At 39.9% G+C, this 18,120-nt stretch overlaps 1 protein-coding gene across 1 annotated transcript; it reads left to right on the top strand.

Moving 5' to 3' along the window:
• Nucleotides 1–6,922: 6,922 nt before the first annotated feature.
• Nucleotides 6,923–17,569, top strand: LOC311055826 (butyrophilin-like protein 1; the record flags this gene model as incomplete). The annotated part of the gene is made up of 5 exons (XM_084072092.1): nucleotides 6,923–7,056; nucleotides 12,095–12,439; nucleotides 13,362–13,637; nucleotides 14,574–14,693; nucleotides 16,896–17,569. Exons 1-5 carry the CDS (start codon nucleotides 6,939–6,941, stop codon nucleotides 17,567–17,569), a joined length of 1,533 nt encoding a protein of 510 aa, XP_083928218.1. The 5' UTR covers nucleotides 6,923–6,938.
• Between the last annotated feature and the right edge of the window lie 551 nt (nucleotides 17,570–18,120).

Below are 18,120 nucleotides of genomic sequence, written 5' to 3'. Positions count from 1 at the left end.
GCGGATACTGTAACAATTGGATAGGACACTTACACAGACAGGAAGGATAGGACACTTACACAGACAGGACGGATAGGACACTTACATAGACAGGACGGATAGGACACTTATACAGACAGGAGGGATAGGACACTTATACAGATAGAACATTCCCAACATTCCCAACAGCGGAGAGTTGTGCTCCGAGGAGCACTTTTTCTAGTTTATTTTTTTAATCACAGAAAAAAATGTTTTATGGTCATGATTCACCCTGGATAGCTTGATTCTAGGCTTAAATGTATCGATATAAATATTTCTGGAAATCTCAATGGGACAAATGCATTGACTACTTTGGAGTGGAACCAGAAAATGGCTGCCACTGGCTATGCCCTATTGAGTCTTTATATAATGTTGCTCGAGGGCAGATGAACCTGTTGATGTCATCTGTGATGTCATGAACATATCTATGATGGTGATGTCATGCTATGGATCATATCTACTGTATATATTCAATAATCAATAATCTTAAATATAACTTTAAATAATCTTAAATATGATCTTTTAATATTTTCACCTGTATCCTATCATTCTATTGTGAGGACATGTATCGCATGTTTTACATAGGGCTTTTGCAAGGACAATGAGTTGACCCATAGAACAAATGGGAAGTTGTACATCAGATTTTCACGTCCTCACAAAATAGAACAAAAAGATTCAAGAAAAGAATCAGCAGCGTAATCCTCTAACGACACCCAATTCTCTCTCCTGTTCTCAAGAAAGAAAAGGACCATTATATTACTTGCATCAAAAGTAATCAACAAACTATACAATAAAAGCTGCTCAAACATTGGCCAAATTGACAAATAATATATATAAGAAAGAGGAAACAATGTGAGAATAGCCAATCTGCAAGCTCGCAACACGATGAGTTGTGCGCTTGTAGATCTGCTATTTTCTATTTATTTGTCTGTGGAACCGAGTCAAACTCAATGCCTCAACTCCTATAATTCCAAGTGCTTGTCAGTGTGGGGGGTCCCCAGTTCAAATAGGATTATTTTGGGGGGTCGTTGCCTTAAAAGGTTGAGAACCACTGCTGGGGCATACAGTACATATTTCCCAGATATTATCATTTGGCTGTCCATAATACTTTAAATTAAGTATTGTATATAATATGACAAATCATGACTTGATGTATCATACTGTATATAACAAATTGTACATATTTGTCTTTTAATACTTTTTTTTATTTGTGTTTGATTAAATGATGTGTTTGTCTAAGAGCGTATAAGCTTGTGTGCATGCTTGTGCGTGTGTTTAATGCTTTTCAAACTGTTTTCAAAATGGCTTTGGGTTGATAATTGTCATTATTGTCATGCTAACATTAACATCAATACATCTTTGTAAAAACATGCAGAGAAGGAACCTCATCCATAGCCACCTAGTCTGAATAATCAGCTCAAATCTATCTAGTGGTCATTGTGATCAACTACAGGTGTTATGCTGAATTTACACCAGCAGGTATTTCACTTCTGCGTTCTGAGAAAGAGTTGAGGTTCAATGTATTGTCTATGGAGAGACCGCTGCTTTCATCACTGCAGCAGGAGGCAGAGCCAGCAGTTCAACTGTGCTTCAGTGGCGACCTTCATGTTATATTCTACAGCAGTGGTTCTCAGAGTGGGGTCCGGGGACCCCCAGGGGTCCTTGAGGGGCTTCTAGGGGGTCCCCAGCTAAATTTCTTAATAGAGCACCAAAATTAGTTGAGCCTTTTAACCCTATTTATACTTTGGCTATTTGATAATAGTTGATCTACAAGCTCACAACACATTGTATTGTGACACCGTGTGAGCTTGTAGATCGGCTATTTAAAAAACAAAAATCTGAAAAATGGTGAATTATATTTTAACAGCACAAATTTTGTATGGGGAAAAATACTTTCAGATTGATGGGGGTCAAATACATACACAGAATTTGGGGGTCCTTGACATGAATACGTTTGAGAACCACTGTTTTACATAATATAACAAGAAACTGAACAACAAACTGCTCCTGAAGAGCAGGCAGGTGACGTACATGGCTGCCTCCGCCGAAAAGGGTTAATGTGAGGCCTGCTTTGTAATGCACTTTGAATGGTCAAAGTCCAATCTGAGAGCATAAAGACATCACTCTCTCTATCATTCTCTGTCTATATGATATGTAATAAAATAATAATGATCTGCAACGAGAGTTTATATTAAACTTTATTTTAGGAGAGGGAGACAACGGACAGAGAACTTAAGGATTGTAGCTTTGTGGACAACAGAGATTATTATTATTTGTTGTAAAATAAAAATGTCAACTTAATATTCTCAGCAAAAGTCGAAACATCAAAAACACTGAGGAGACACCATGCTCACTACTTATCAGAGTAGTTCAGTTCCTACATACAGTGGTTTCTGAACGGCAGACATAACAAACACAACCATTAGTTCTGTTGCTGCCTAAACACCCAGTGCTTTGAAAACCTCCTGATACCGCCCCAATATGAAGGACCACAGTCAAATATGTGCAATGGTTCTGGTTGTAAATAGTTTCCACCCATTCTTTGATCCTGATCATGTGGCTATAGGTGAGACTACAACACTGCTCATGTTTAAGAGGCCTGTTGATGAGTTTCTCCACTTAGTGTGCACTAACATGGAGACATAAACTGCAATCTTACATCACAATCCTGAAAGCTCTGGCACTTTTAACAAGAGAGTCACTGGTTATGATTACATTGAACACAAAATCTCAGTACAATAGTGGGATATATGTGTAACAGGGTGGTTCACTACCTCAGCCTGATGACCTGAAAGTCTAATATCTCCCCCGAGTGATATCCCTTTGGCTTAGCAGTTAAGATGTTGGCTTCCCACGTGGAAGACCCGGGTTCGAATGACGGGTGTTCAGAATACAGACGGATGCTCAGTTTGGCAGGACTGCCAATGTACTAACAACCTGGATTCACTAGAACATCTATACAGTTGTGGGCAGATACAAATGGGGATTTTAGAAAGCAGGATATGAACCACTTTTCACCCTGGTGTCCCTATTTCAGGCATGTTATTATAGACAAAAACTGTCAAAAACTGCCGATCTACAAGCTCCCAACACGTTGGCTATTTTGGACAATCTTTGAATAGGGCTTAAGTAGCTAAAGTCACGTATATAAAGATATATACAGTATAATGAATAAAACCTTAAGGAGATGTTATTCATGTATGTGTGTACAGAACACATAGTCACTGAAGGAGGTGTAAATCCCAAAATGGTTTGGTCCGCAGCACCGCCTTCCTCCTCAATGCACGGTGAAAACACACTCGCCCCAAAATACACTCGCCCCTATTTTTTTCGCCGACTGAGGCCGCCGGATATACCCGGGGCGAGTGTGTTTTGGGACGAGCGTTCTTGTATTCTATCGCGGCCACACAGCAACATCCAACATGTGGTTTCACCGGCTTGTTTACAAGTCGAAATTGGGGAAAGAGCTCAACAACATAATACAGATACAAGAGCTATCGGTGCTGGCTGAAAAGTGTGCAGTTTTAAGCAAGTATTTTACAGTGAAAGCTACCAAGGAAAAGAAACAGAAAGTGATAGACCCCCGCCGACTCAAACTAACAACCGCGGGAGTTTATCATCAAATCCAAAGATTCGTTGTGTATAATTATAAACAAACAACCTCCTGGTGCTTCCAAGTTGGGGGGTAGTTTGACCAAAACCGAAGGTATTGAAGAGGAGGACATGGAGAATGTTACAGTCATCAGAGATCAAAGGATTTAGCAGCTGCCATTCTGATAATGTTAGGAGAATGGACCTGGAGTGGACCAGGCAACAGTGACACTACGATCAAGTAGGGTCCAACCAAGTGTTTCCAAATGGACTGCAGTCTGCACAGAACCCTATACATCAGATCCAAAGTAGACTAGGTATTTGTTTGCGACCAAAAGACCATGACAATTATGCAAGTACATAATGAAGTTGACCAAAGTTTCTCAGGTGCATTATATTTGTTATTAGTGTCTGTCTATCCTCTGAAACAAACCAACTCCAAGCGCGGCTGCCTGGTGATGAGTAAGTTTTCTAAGTTAATATGAAGCAAACTTCATGTTCTGAACAAAACTCACAAGTCTCTGTGCCAAACCTTCTATTCGTTCTATACTTTACAGTAGCTATTGATAATCGTAGATAGTTGATGCTCAATTCCTCTGCTCTGCTCATTATTTGAAACAGCCCAGTGGTGGGTAAAATAAAGTTGTACTCCTACTTGGCTGTGCCTCAGCCTGTGTTTTGCCTTGAGGAGATCAGGGCTACTCATCCCCAAGTCATTTAGAATAATAATATAATATAATAAGGCCATCAGTTTGACAGTCTGCCGGTCAGGAACTGGACCCTGTAAGCTGGTACAACATGGACACAAACACACACAACATCACATTATTATGTTGGTTAGGTTTTATTCTGGACATGCAAGTTGTAGGCACACAAGGGGAAGAAAACACGCTAGCTCGTACAGATGTATATTCAAATTGTATATAGTACAGTCTGAATTAATTTAGTCATTCATAAATGAATTGTACAAATGTACTATATTAATTAATATATTCCAAGTTGATTGATTATGTAATAGTAAGTATTTATAATTACTGATACTGTACCTATGTTCACTCATTCAGATGCAGTACAGATGTCTAGTGGCAGAATCTAAGCTCAATCTAAGACTTACTTTTTTATTTCAGTTTATTTTTTGATTTATCCTGGTTTGGTTCTTGACCTTTAATCTTACCTGTATCTCTCATTTCACTCTTAATGTTGCTGATGACACCTGCATTTCTAGTAATTACATTACTAGAAATGGAAACACACTTCAATCTTTCACAGTGGTCATGTAACATGACCACTGTGAAAGATTGACGTGTGACTGTGAAGGTTTCCTTCAATCCTTGTTAGTGGCTTCTAGTTGTTTAAAGACTCCTACATGCCAGGATGACTTGTAAGGACTAACTGTGAGAATCATATGACATGTCTCATGTTTAAATGTTGCTCCTAACACACTGCACACACGCAGATGGTGCTGTGTTGCACCTGTCTGACAGCAAATAACTCCATACCACGCTGGGTGAATATGTGAGTGAATAATGAATAATGTTCTAAACCTGTTTCACTAAAATTAGCACATATAGGCAGGTTTATTAAACATGGGAAAACAAACAAAAAAGATTGACTCCTTTCTTACTGCCAGTAAGCATATAAAGTAGCCTATGCCCTATGTTATGAAAATGTATACCGAGTACCGGTATGTTCCTGTTTTTGTTGCTGGTGTATCACATTGCCAGATCATACTCAGACATGTGTGAAATGTTGGTGTGACGTGCCCCATCACACTGTGCTAATAATAAAAATAATACAATGAAATAAAAAAATGGAACACTAATAATATGGACACAGTCAAGTGGTGCAGGGGTGCAATGCTCATGGGACGGCCTTGCACGGCGTGCAGGAACGTATTTGACCAGGAGCACACGCAGGCACACGCATAGATTTAAAACGACTTTAAATTCACACCTCAACAAAGTTTACAAAGGCTCCCGACTCACACCAGGTACATTAACATGGGAATGAACCTAGATGCATATCAATTGTCCATTGTTTGACCTGCAGTGTAGGTGTTAAGCGACGATACATGTAACACTTGACTCAAGTGTTACATGTATCAAAATTATAAGTGTGTGTCAGTGTGTAAATTGCGAATTATGATCATGAATAACCAAATAACATGACAGGGAGTGCAAAACCAATATTAATATATTAAAACAGACAAGGATTGTCTACAGCAGTGGTTCTCTGAGGACCTGGTGTGCTGAGAGCCCAGCCTTGGGATTTAGTGACAACTAGTTTACTATATTAGTTCTTTGTACTCACTAATTTCCCAATACCCTGAAAATAGAACTTCTTAACACTTTCAAGCTGGCGTTTGTATTCCCCCCCCCCCCCCCCCCCAAAAAAAGAACATTGCCAATCTACAAGCGTGTGAGCTTGTAAACCTGCTATTTTCACTATGAATACAGGTGTGTGTTGACACTGAATCATATACTAACTTACATGCCTGTATCTGCTGTCACTGTGTGAAAGAGTTCATGGGGGGACTTGTAAAGTACTTTGAACAGTCAAAGTTCACTCTGAGACCATAAAAAACATCATCTCTTCATTCCATTCACTATTGTTCCATAAATTAAAGACTTGCCTTGACATGGACATATCTCATTCAACCAATATGTGTGGGGCATACATACATGCTTAATTTACTCTTAGTTGTGTGCCGATGTCGGGTGTTGAAAATAGCAGATCTACAAGCTCACAGCGTGTCGCATCACAACGCATTGTGACCTTGGAGATCTCCTATTTTCATTGCGCAACTAAATATATAATATGTGGCTTTAGATTCTGGGTGAATTTGTGTCAGTAAGAGTATGCATGCCAGTGTGTGTGTGTCGGTGTGTGTGTGTGTGTGTGTGTGTGTGTGGGTGTGGGTGTGGGTGTGTGTGTGTGTGTGTGTGTGTGTGTGCGTGCGTGCGTGCGTGCGTGCGTGCGTGCGTGCGTGCGTGCGTGCGTACGTGCGTACGTACGTGTGTGTGCGCGCGCATGCGTGCGTGCGTGCCTGCTCATGTGTGTGCATGTGTGTGTGCCTGCTTCCATGTGTGGGCATGTGTATATGGGTGAACTTTGCAACAGGTGTGTCAAAGCTCCGCCTCTTGCCAGACTGTTCTGAGTCAATAAGATCCACCTTCAGATCAAACACAACTTCCAGTAACCAACCCAGTCTCCGGACGTCTGTTTTTTTTTACGTTTTGGGTGAATACCGGAACGTTTCTCTGTAACGTTTACCACAGATGAAATGGAAAGTAAAAAGGATCTGATCCTTTGTGAAGGAGCAGCAAAACATGGAGCTTCACTTCGTCTCACATTTATCTTTAAAACTCAGTGTTTTAACTGTAAAATCATGTATTTATTTCTACATGTTGCTGATCTGGAGCAGCTGTTACAACACATCTGTCACAGGTATGTTAATACTTATGCCTGGATTTACTGTGAGGGTCTCTACACTATTTACAGTAGTTATGGATAGACAGGGGGATTTCCTCCCTTATTGGAGGGGCAGATAATGTCTATTGGGGGGAAAAAGTTTTGGAAAAAAAGGGGCAACAATGTGTTGCTGTTGCCCCTTTTCTTTACTTGTCCTTTGGCCTGGCGAGAGAGTATGTTTTGCACCCCGTCCGTCCGTCCGTCCGTCCGTCCGTCCGTGTGTCCGTCCGTCTGTGAGCAGCTAATCTCCGGCACTGTTGACTTGATCGCAGCGAAACTGAGCACACACACTCCCTGGATGCCAGAGTAGAACCTCTGCCCCAAATCTTTCACATGGACCTGTTATAGCGCCACCAGGAGGCCGCTTTTTGCAAAACAATTTTTTTTAACAGATTTTGTCCAAACGTCACACAAATCGGTACATATTAAAGGATCTCTATAGTCATTAAACGAAATGGGTCGATTTATCATATTCCATCCTGATTGGCTAAGAATGGCTTCCAAGTTTGCAGGAGTGCTCCGTTTTGAACAAAATGCCTCAAATCGTGCACACACATTCTTACTAGACAGAGGAAGAAATGCCACTTGAACATTTTCAACTCAGCGTCATGGTGGTGCTATAACAGGCAGATTCTTGTTTTTACCTATAACTGCACCGATCTGTGTAAAACTTTGTATGTGCACTCTCTAGAGGCCAAGGAAATACCTTCGCCCTCTGCCTTTTATAGCGGCACCAGCAGGCCGACTTATGTAAAACATTTTTTTATATATTACTTTTTTTTATCCAAATTTCACGTAAATCGGTAAACATGATATCTATAGTCATTTGATCAAGACGGATGTATTTGAGTTTTCATATTCCATATTCCATATTCCATCCTGGGCAGTAGGGTTAGAGTAGGGTTTTACACTCCTTCACTACTTTTGGTGGGGCATTCCACATTTTTGGATTGAATTCGTTCTCCTGCTATGCAACAAAAATGTGGAATGAATGCCCTAGCAAAAGTAGTGTAAAACCCTACTCTCCTTCAAAACTGCCCCAAAAAAGTACCTTCAGGTGGCTGCAATTCAAAATGCGGTTATTAAATGAAACTAATAGTTTTTTTTTCCGGTTAAAAACGTCTCTGCACGGCGGCATATAGGCTAATATAATGCATGTTTTACCTATAACTTAAATATTTTTAAAAAATCGGTTATATTGCAGTTATTAAGGGAAATGATTAGGGGTTTTTTTTCGGTTAAAAACGTCTCTGCACGGTGACAGATAGGCTAATATAATGCATGCTTTAACTATAACTCAAACAACAATAAAACCAGCAATCTGGGGACAACAGTATCAACACACTCTTCCAGCCTGTCAACTGACTGTCACAGTATTTCCACTACACAGGATCTACAGGCTATTAAAGCCAACAGCACACATTTAACCAAATTCACCCACAAATACGTTTAAGCCACTTCTATTAACAACATAATAAAAGGCAGTGCACAGTTTTTTTTTAAAAAGCCATGTCTTACCTTGTGCCAAGCGTTGCCTTATATTCCTTTGTGTTGCTAATGACACTAGATGTACTCTAATCTAGCCGTTTTTAATTAACGGTTTAATTTGGTTATTTAGAAGCCTGTATCAGTTATCCTGTTTTTCAAGCCACCGCGGTGTTTTCAAATAGCTTCCTTGGTTTACGCGTCACAAAGTCGCTTTGATTGGTTGAGATGCGCAGAGAGGGTTTCAGAGCAGGAAGCCATGCCCATATACAGTATGTCATGGCCATGCTTGTGGTTCTCAACCTGTGGGTCGGGACCCAGACCCGACATGATTTTGGGGAGTTCCCCAGATCACAGTGAAGTGACAATTTAAGGACTTTTTTTTTTTTTTTACAACTTTATTTTATAGTTTTTATGTTACATACACGTATATACACGTACAAATGTATAGCATTTTATACAAAAAAGAGATCGCGTTGATATAACATACAATACTATATAAACACACATACAACCCCCCCCTCCCCCCTCCCCCCTTAGGCTCCAAAGAAAAGACAAAAAACAAAAAACAAAAACAAAGCAGTGGGACAAGATTACAATCAAAATACAATTTTCACAATTCTAGACAGAGATACCTCTCCTTATTCTATATAACAGGGACAGTTTTTCACATCACAAGTCGGACACAGATAAAATATGTACAAAAATAATAATAACAATTAACTGAACAGTTTTAGTTAAAGGAAAATTCTTCAACAAAATCAACAAAGGGACTCCAAGCTAAAATAAAGTTGTTGCGGGCTCTATGCACTCTAAGACCTTATTAATAATAAAAGGGGGGAAAGACCATTACTGAATCACAAGTATCTAACCAACTATACTATAAAAAACGATCAAACATTGGCCAAATCATCAAATACCATAAGAAGCAAAAATTGTGAACTTAGCAGATCTACAAGCTTACAATGCCTTGCAACGTCCCCAGTTCAAAATTATGATTATTTTGGGGGGTCAAAAGGTTGAAAACCACTGCTTCAAAGCGTCAACTATATATATATATATATATATATATATATATATATATATATATATATATATATATATATATATATATATATATATATATATATATATGTGTGTGTGTGTACATAAGGGCTTTGCAGGGGCCCCTGCAAAGTTAATAACAGTGATGGTCATGCGGATTGATTGATTGAATATTTCATTATATGTATGTAAAAAAGCTCAAGCTCAGGGGCCCCCCTAGCTCAGGGGCCCCTGGGCCTGGGCCCAGTCGGCCCGTTGGGTAATCCTCCCCTGACTGTCACACACACACACACGCACACGCACACGCACACGCACACACACACACGCACACACACACTGGTATAATGGCAGCGACTATACGTTCTTAACTTTCTGTGTGCAGTGTCATGCACTCAAACTTTATTGTTGATCAGATTCATGCGTGACGTGATGAAAGCATTTGTTTTCGCATTGGTAGGTCAGGAAAATAAATAAATACATAAATATAACACATATAGATATATATATATATATTTTTTTTAAAACTCATTCGAATGGCAATTTTAGCATTCGGGGGTGTATGTCATCATACATCAAATGCAAGTTAGAACAAAATTATCGTATTAGATTCTCCACAACACATGTATCCTAGCCTAGGATCCAGACTGCTTCGCTATGTTCGGCGGATTTTGTTTCTCACTCGCTATACAGTCTGGAAAGCCTCCTATCTCCCTGCGCAGACGGCAGAAAACGAACCGCGGCTTTTGATTGGTCTGTAGGGGGGGCGGGACCAGTGTTGTCCAATGTAAAACGCAAGTCACTTCCTGGATTGTCTACGTCATTAAAATACGAGCAAATAAGCGAAGTGAGAAAAAATAATCAGCCGAACGTAGTCAATCAGGCTGGATCCCAGGCTATTTATTCCTTATTAGTATTTCAATCTTGACAAATGGTATATTCCCCGGTTCAGTAGGTCAGCACAGGTGCAATGCATTATTGTTAATTAGCAGCAGCAGCACATTTTTTCAAGTTGGTGGCAGACAGTTGTTTACTTTTGGTTGTGATAAAATAATAGTATCCACTGATGGACTAATTATCATGTCTGTTTTCATTAAATTCAGACACGGTCATCTTAAAGTAAGACAGAACTGGTATTTCTTATACTTTTGCTTCCTTGTTGTGAAGGCCTATGTCTGTGTGTCTTCAAATGTGTATATGCTCACTTTTAAGGCATTAGTAGGCTTAGGCTACTGCTGGCATATTCTCTTCAATTTGTATTTGCTGCATTTGGAGTGAAACTGGTCTGATCTGTAACGGGTCTGTTCATGTGATACTGTTGTGTTTTGTCGTGCATAGTAGGCTAATGAATACAATCAGTCGAATCGATTGCTTATCAAGACAGGCAGGCTATTTCTCTGTTCTGCTATCTAGCCATTCCACTCTGAAAACAGAATGCGTATGTCAAAGAAATGATTAGCACATTGTGTAGGCCTACATCATTTCAGTTTGTAGTCGAGGGATGAGACTGCATTTGAAAAACCTTATGTTGTCTGAAGCCATTTGCACACATTGTTTAGTTATACTAATATAGCCTATGAGTGTTTGGCAGAGTGTCACCCTTTGAGAGTGAGAGTCACGCAATTTAACCTATTCTTACGCCTCACGCCACACTTGCCATTTCACACGCTTTTTCCCCCTCTCACAGCAAAAAAAAAAAAAGCAACCGGGTGGAAAACGGAACGCTCGTCGTATAACACACTGCCCCATTTTTTTCACGGACCGTGGCCGCCGGATTAGACCCGGGGTGAGAGTGTTTTAGGACGACGGTTGAACCGTCGTCCTAAAACACCCTCACATTGACGAGAAACGCAGCCCCAAAACACACTCGCCCCCATTACTTTCGCCGACCGAGCCCGCCGGATATACCCGGGGCGAGCGTGTTTTGGGACGAGGCGTTCTTGTATTCCATCACACCCACCAGCCAACATGTGATTTCATTCACTTGGGGAAAGAAAAATAATCAGGAGCTCAAAAACATAATAAGAGGATACAAGAGCTATCTGTGCAAAAGCTACAAAGTGTGCAGATTTAAGCAAGTATTTTAAAACAGTGAAAGCAACCGAGGAAAAAGAAACACCAAATACCTCTTTGCCAAAAATAGCCGATCTACAAGCTCACAATCTGCTACTTCATCACACGACGATGTTGCTTGCCGAAAATAGCAGACATCGTGTCGCAAGACATTTGTGACCATTGGCTATTTTTAGCGCGCGCATGCATGCATGTGTGGCGCTCGTGCATGTGATGACACTAAAGTCTCACTCCTAGATTTTACTGAAACTTGGCAGCCCTGGTTTGGTGGCCTTTGATATTAATGCTGTCACATGACCTTGCCATACCTTAGCTTTTGCAGAATTGATGCCGCTGACTGACTGACAGCTGATAACAGTATGAGTCCAGTGTTCATCATGAACTAACACCATGCTTCATTTGGTTTTGTTTTAAGGACAACATCAGGTGATCGGCTCTTCTCAGGACATCCTGGTCAAAATGGGAGATGAGGTGATCCTTCCATGTCTCATTAAACCACCGTTCAACATGGCCAGGAAGACAGTGGAGTGGTCCAGACCTGACCTGAAGCCGTACCTCATACATCTCCTCCAAGATGGACATTACAAACATGGCCAAGAACTGAACCCGTTGTACAAAGATAGAACGTCTCTGTTCCGTAATCAGCTTCCTAATGGTAACATGTCACTGAAACTGTCCAGGGTGAAGCTCTCAGATGAGGGGACCTACAGATGTTCTGCTCCACTACAGTACAGCTTCACTTTGATCCAGCTCCTTGTTGGTAAGTTTTATTGTCCTAGTGATGCTGTGACCAAAGATCCAACAGGCCTGAGTCACACTTCAACTAAACATTGTACACTTCACATCAAAGACAACACTGCACTCCATAGAGCAAAGAAACAACCATTAATAAACCTCCTTCTCACAACACTGTAACCTGTGTGGTGCCTGTTAAGAAAACCCTTAAATACCTGTATCACTCATAGCATCACTTTATCTCTGCCTTCTTCTAGGGCGGGCGGGCAGGCAGCTGAGGCAGGCAGGCAATATCCCATTCTTAATCCTCCGTTAAAAACCTAGGTGTAACCTTTGACCTCAACCGAAGACATGAAGCGTCCGTATAGGCCTACTGATAGCACAAATAATATAACTTTAGTTTATAAAGACATAAGACAGAGCTGTCTTCCATCATTAAGAAATAATAATAATAATGTATATAAAAATCACACCCATAATTATTTATTAGTTTCATGACCTATATTTAACATGTACGTTGATTACTGTACCCATTTCATTGTTTGTTATAATAATGTGCTAGCCAATCACAGTACTGAGCAAAGGGTCTGAATACCAATCAGCCAATCACAGTACAGCGAAAGACGGATGGGTCCCAATACTTTCCCAAACCCAATTATAGGAGCGGCTACACCGCTCAAAAATTAAGGAACCTTGTAGCTTCACCTGCCACTGTTACATGCATTTAGGGGAAACACTGTTGTTAATGAAGTATTCAATCAATCAATCAAACAATGTAATTACAGTAGAACTTGAGCTGTGTCTGTAAATAATGTTTTACATGTTCTCTCTTGTTGTAGGATCCATAGCTTTAGATTTTAAATTTGTAAATGTTGTCAGCATTGTAGATAGATGGATGGATGGATGGATATATTGATTATCATATTTATATTTTTATGTTGTTGCAGGGAATGTGTCTCATCCAGTGATCTCTTCAAATGGACCAACAGACGGTGGTTTATCTTTCACATGTGACTCTGGGTGCTGGTATCCACAACCTGAGATGTCTTGGCTGGACGGTGATGGAAACCTCCTCCTTGCTGGACCCTCAGTGACGCAGAAACCTTCTCCACACTGTTATGATGTCCAGAGCAATGTGACAGTGACACTACCAGGTCATGTGACCTGTAGAGTTCACCTGCCACACATCAACCACACTGTTGAGACACAGTATGCCATCTCAGGTAATGTTTATGTTTATTAAAGGATCCCCATTAGAGACACATGAATCTAGTCTTCTTGGGCTCCTGCACAAATCAAATACAATACAGACATACATACATACATACATACATACATACATACATACATACATACATACATACATACATACATACATACATACATACATACATACATACATACATACATACATACATACATACATACATACATACATACAACTAAAATACTAATTAAAGTAAAAAAAACTACAACTATAAAATAAAAATGAATACAAAATCAGTTACACCATATCCCAATCAATACAGCATTTCACAATATCAGTTCACAAAATCACAGATCATTAAGTAATCACAGACATTATTTGTTTTTAGACATTATTTGTTTTTAGACATTATAATTATTTTTTTAGACAGAGTATACATCATGGTTGAATTAATGTAAAACGGCACAGAATGACCACATCAGGGACTCAAACATCAAAACAGATCAGAAAAACACAAATTCATAGTGACCTCAGAAACTCCAATAAGATTAACAGAACACATTCCATGTTTATAAGAAGGGTTTGTAGGAGACATCATGGTTTAAGCTCTGTGGTTGCATGGTGTTGAGTTGATAAATCCAGAACATTTCTCTCTGAGATAACAATGTGGGGAGGTTACCCCCTCTAGTGGCAATAACTTGTTCAACACCTACACAGTGTAGAGATGAGGTGAACGATGATTTACCTCAAGCCAATCGCCAATTGCAAATTCTTCTCACATCCTTTGACAGGCAAAACGTTTAAACAAAATATGTCATCAACTATAACTCCACCAATGTGGTTTACAATCAATCAATCAATCAATCAATCAATCAATCAATCAATCAATCAATCAATCAATCAATCAATCAATCAATCAATTAATCAATCAATCAAACTCACTCTGTTTCAGAGAGTGACATTCCCACAGATGGTGGATCAACTGGAGCTGTGATTGCAGTGATTATTACACTGATCATCATCTTAGTGGCAGCAGGACTGGGATATTTATACTGGAAGAAGAAGCACCCTGGTGAGTCTTCAGCTGATTATTTATTTTAAATCTATATTTGATAAATCATCCATCTATATATATATATACAATGATAATACATCTATATTTGATAAATCATCCATCTCTCTATCTATAATGATATACATCTACTGTATCTACAATGATACCAATGATACATACATGTATGTATCTATAATGATAACAATGATAAATACATCTATGTATCTATAATGATAACAATGATAAAAACATCTATGTATCTATAATGATAACAATGATAAATACATCTATGTATCTATAATGATAACAATGATAAATACATCTATGTATCTATAACGATAACAATGATAAATACATCTATGTATCTATAATTATAACAATGTGAAAATGTAAATTATTAGTGTCTCCACACTGACTGATCACTGTCTCACATCTCAACTTGTACAGATCATGTCAAACCTTCTTCTATATATTGATTATATTGATCAAACATGTGTTCATGTAGTGAATGTATATATAGTGTTTGTAAGAGTTAACAGTATGTGTATTATACTACTACTAATATAAACTATTTTAGTTAGTTTGTTGTCATTTGTCGTTGTCATTTAATGTCATGATCTATACTATTTTATCAGTGTGAATGGATTTTTTAGAATCATTTTGAAATACAGCAATCTAAAGTGTTTTAAAATATGAGATTTCATTAAAACATGTTCATACTTAGAAAAGGGGGGGGAAAGGGGAGGCTGTGCTACACAACACAACACAACACAACACAACACAACACAACACAACACAACACAACACAACACAACACAACACAACACAACACAACACAACAGTGATCAGTGTTTTTTGATCACTAGGGGTCCTGACCCATAGTTTGATAACCATGTTTTAGATGGTATTACTGTACTCCTTGACCTTCTAATAGAGGTAGACATCAGCTATCAGGAACAAGCACACCATTCAAAGTAATAGGGTGACAGAACAGAACATGGTGGCCATCCATTCCATGTTATATTCGGTTCCTCAGGCTTGATTATGTTATCTCATGGGTGTGTGTGTGTGTGTGTGTGTGTGTGTGTGTGTGTGTGTGTGTGTGTGTGTGTGTGTGTGTGTGTGTGTGTGTGTGTGTGTGTGTGTGTGTGTGTGTGTGTGTGTGTGTGTGTGTGTGTGTGTGTGTGTGTGTGTGAATGTGTCTGTGAATGGGTGAATGTAATGCACAATCTATGTAAAGCACATAAAAGCGCTATATAAATGCACCATTTACCATTGTATATGTTTACTTCAGGAGAAATTATGCTAAATATATCATTTGGTTATGGCCAAAAATTAGAGGAGAGGAGGGGGAGGAGAGGGGAGGGGTGAGGAGAGGAGGAGAGGAGAGGAGAGGAGAGAGGAGAGGAGAGGAGAGGAGAGGAGAGGAGAGGAGAGGAGAGGAGAGGAGAGGAGAGGAGAGGGGAGGAGAGGGGAGGAGAGGAGGGGGAGGAGAGGAGGGGAGAGAGGGGGGAGGAGAGGAGGGGAGAGAGGGGGGAGGAGAGGACCACTCAAGGGGAAAAACATCTAGATAATAGAAACCTCTAGTTAATATAATTAAAAACCTCTAGTTTTTATAATTTGTCAAGGCAGACAGAGAACCCAGATGCAGACAAAGACCAAGGAAACATTTTATGCAAAAATTAAAGTGTATTTAATAAAGTCAAAACAGAACTTCTCAAGCCAAAGGACAAAAAAGAGTTAACTCAGCTTCTCAAACTCCAGGCCTTGTCTTCAAAAGGTTGGAGCTGTGTGGGAGCCAGTCAAGAGGAACAGGTTCTCAAACTAAAGATCTGCTCATCTAGTACTGAAAGAAGTGTGCACTAGCTGTAGGAATATTATCACTGAGCACAGCGTTCAGTCACAGACTATAAGTAGACAGACAGTTGATTATTGGATGGAAGACAGACAGGTAACTGTCACACATTGCTGACTAGGCCTGTTGTTACACCATTTAGCCAAATAAAATATGTGTAAAATACAATAATTCTAGTAAGAGTGATGATAGCTTTCTATAACTTAGAGAGCCTAAACATTAAGTGATGCAATACCTAAACTCTCAATCTGTTGCTATAACATGATAACACACTTCAAATGATAAAATCATACATTACGTATGCCGTAATTGATGTCTTTCTTTCTTTCTTTCTTTCTTTCTTTCTTTCTTTCTTCATTTATCAGATCTCATAACAAATAATGAAGAAATTCGGATTGTGCTGTTTGGGAAGACTGGAGCCGGAAAGAGTGCCACAGGAAACACCATCCTGGGTCCTGATTCTCCTGAAGCATTTCAATCCAATTTTTTACCCGATTCTGTGACATTGAGCTGTAATAAGGCCAGTGGTGTAGTGGCTGGTAGAAAGGTTTCTGTTATTGACACTCCAGGCTTGTTTGACACTGGGTTCAGTAATACTGAAACCATTAAAGAGGTCAGAAACTGTATTACTTGTGCTGCTCCTGGTCCTCATGTGTTCCTGGCTGTGATCATACTAGGGAGATTCACAGATGAGGAGAGGAACGTTGTGGCAAAGATTCAGAAAGCATTTGGACAAAGTTCAGATAAATACATCATGATTCTCTTCACTCATGGTGACAAGCTTAAAGGTCAAACAATTGAAGAATTTTTGAATGATTCTCCAGAACTACAAGGATTAATCAGCAAATATAGTGGTTTTTATCATGTCCTAGACAACGAAAGTAAGGATCCCTCTCAGGTCACTGAGCTGCTGGAGAAAATCAACCAGATGGTGGAGAAGAACGGTGGAAGCCACTACACCAACCAGATGTTCCAAGAAGAAGTAAGGAGACAAGGTGAGAGAAATAAGTCATTAATCGAGCTGATATTGGAGGAGTAACTATAGGTTACTACAGTAACCCCGGTTCTATGAAATATGGAGCGAGAGGCCTCGCTATGGGAGAGCGCCCCCTGACGTGAACACAGAAGCATTGGATACACTTCCAGACAATATCGTTGGCTGGATTCTGATTAGCTCCCCTGACCGGAGGTCCCGCACTCCGTCCTAAATAATTAGGGGGCAGATCTTAAGTTGTTCCTTCAGAATAACACTTCTCGTCTGCCTTTAACAAGAAGGGGGTCTTTGCAAGACCTCTCGCTTCGTATTTCATAGAACAGAAGTTACGGTATGAGAGAGATTTGATAAACTCCCTGATTTTTATCCCGATGTTTCGTTTTACCAGCCCAAGGTATACCTAATGCCTGGAAGTGACACTTAGGACCGTATGTGCCACTGGGGGCGCAGTTACGTCCAAGCTGCAGAACCTGGCAAAGGTTAAGGGCGAAGCCCAGCTGGCTGCATCACAGATGTCCTGAATAGAGACACCTCTAAACAGAGCCCAGGATGCCGCCATACCCCTCGTGGAGTGTGCCCTCAGACCCACTGGGGGC

This window comes from Gymnoscopelus microlampas (genome assembly GCF_963454915.1).
Source record: "Gymnoscopelus microlampas genome assembly, chromosome: 11".
NCBI lineage: Eukaryota > Metazoa > Chordata > Actinopteri > Myctophiformes > Myctophidae > Gymnoscopelus > Gymnoscopelus microlampas.
This window is presented reverse-complemented; position numbering and strand designations above follow the sequence as displayed.